Source organism: Chinchilla lanigera, unplaced genomic scaffold (genome assembly GCF_000276665.1).
Source record: "Chinchilla lanigera isolate Chin_1 unplaced genomic scaffold, ChiLan1.0 scaffold00043, whole genome shotgun sequence".
Taxonomy (NCBI): domain Eukaryota; kingdom Metazoa; phylum Chordata; class Mammalia; order Rodentia; family Chinchillidae; genus Chinchilla; species Chinchilla lanigera.
In genome coordinates, this window is record NW_004955444.1 from 7121447 (window position 1) to 7123145 (window position 1699).

The 1699-nt window shown below is 34.0% G+C and overlaps 1 protein-coding gene across 1 annotated transcript in view; it reads right to left on the reverse strand.

Moving 5' to 3' along the window:
• The window catches only part of Terf1 (telomeric repeat binding factor (NIMA-interacting) 1), a 46169-nt gene that overhangs the window by 18165 nt on the left and 26305 nt on the right, over positions 1-1699 (reverse strand). The window contains exons 5-6 of the mRNA XM_013518223.1: positions 1411-1560; positions 63-175 (exon numbers count right to left, since the gene is read on the reverse strand). Of these exons, the coding sequence (XP_013373677.1) occupies positions 63-175; positions 1411-1560 (263 nt within the window). The remainder of the gene's footprint in view (positions 1-62; positions 176-1410; positions 1561-1699) is intronic.

Below are 1699 nucleotides of genomic sequence, written 5' to 3' on the forward strand. Positions count from 1 at the left end.
AAAAAAAAAAAAAAAAAAAGAAAAAGAACATTCATAAGACAAAAAGGAAAGAGTTTACAAACCTTTTTCCTTCAATCAAATGAGCTTCCGTTTCTGCTTCATCATCATCACCACTGGGTTTATCTTGAGAAGTTACTATTCTTGTTTTCTCACTCTCCACTACTTTTATTGCTGCCTTAAAAAGTGATGTGAGCAGAGAGGAGGGAGAGAAAAGCAAGCATTAAGCCAGTTTAAATGAAGATCATTAAATTAAATCTTTTGTTTACCGGATAGTCATAGCTAAAGTATCTGTTCACCAGCCAGGAAACAGTAACATGTTGTTATTTTTCAGCAGTAATTTTAACAGTGCTGGCAACTACTTTAGCTACCTGCTTGATTTGTAAGAACTACAGAGATCTTTCCCAATAAATATGCTTGACACAGTGCTTTCTAGGCAATTTTAAGAAAAAAAAAAAAAACAAAAAAACAAAAAACCTACTTAAGTAAATGAAAATCCCAGATATTTCAAAATGAACTACCTGTAATTACAATGTTTCACTGTAATAACACATTAACTTGGGGGCTGGGGATTTAGCTCAGCGGCACAGTGCCTGCTCGGCAAGCGCAAGGTCGTGAGTTCGATCACTGGTACCGGGAAAAAAACCAAAACCAAAAAATAAATAAATAAATAAATAATAAAAAAATAAAAAAAACCTTAAGCCAGGCATGATGAGAGATCTGTAGTATTGCACTCTGAGAGGCAGAGACATAAAGATTCCAAGTTCCAGCCTCCTCCGGGAAACTTAAGTGACTAGAGGGAACCTGACTCAAAATAAAAAATTAAAAAAGGGTTGGGGAATGTGGCTTAAGTGTGAAAGTCTAAAATCAGTCCCAGGTACTGTCAATAAAGGGGTCGGAGCTGGGGACATAGCTCAGAGATGGAGTACTTGCCTATCACATACACAGCCCTGGGCTCAATTCCCAGCACCGGAAAAAATAAAAATGAAGGAAAAAAATGTCCTTCCTGAACTTTGTTTTTCTTAAAAATGTTAAAAATTTTATTGAAAATTCACTTAAAACTAAAAATTAATTTTCAATTATTTCTTAATTCATCCTAAGTTTTCCTCTCAACTTTTTAGTCTGAAAAGTTCCCCAACTCATATTCTGAAAAATCACAGGGCCGGGTATAACTCAGGTTAGAACACTTGCCTATCATGTGAGAAACCCAAGGCCCCGTCACTACCACTGTCCAAAAAAAAGGCAGCAAAAATACTATACAGATCACCTACAGACCCTTTAGGTTTGCTAATTTTAACATTTTATATTCTTCTGCAAAACCACTATGTAAAATCTTCATTAGTTTTGGATGTTTTCTATTTCAAATGTTCTCCTTTTATTAATGTCCATGTTAGATTCCTTGAAATAATATACCTTCATTAGAAAAGTTGATGACTTTTCCCTTAGCATAGAATTCACGTAACTTCTAATTTTCTCCATCATGTGGTTGTAGCTGAAGTGTTGAAAAAAGGAGTGATATGGATCTTTCTGAGAGATTACCATAAGCAATTTCCTTTCCAATGACTAAAGAAACCAGGAGAAACATAGTACTGTAAATTACACAATTAAAATTCAAATACAAAATATTTTGTCATTATTTAACTGAAAACAATCACTGTATTAATAAGCCCAGACACAATTAAGAATTTTAAAATCCTGTTTT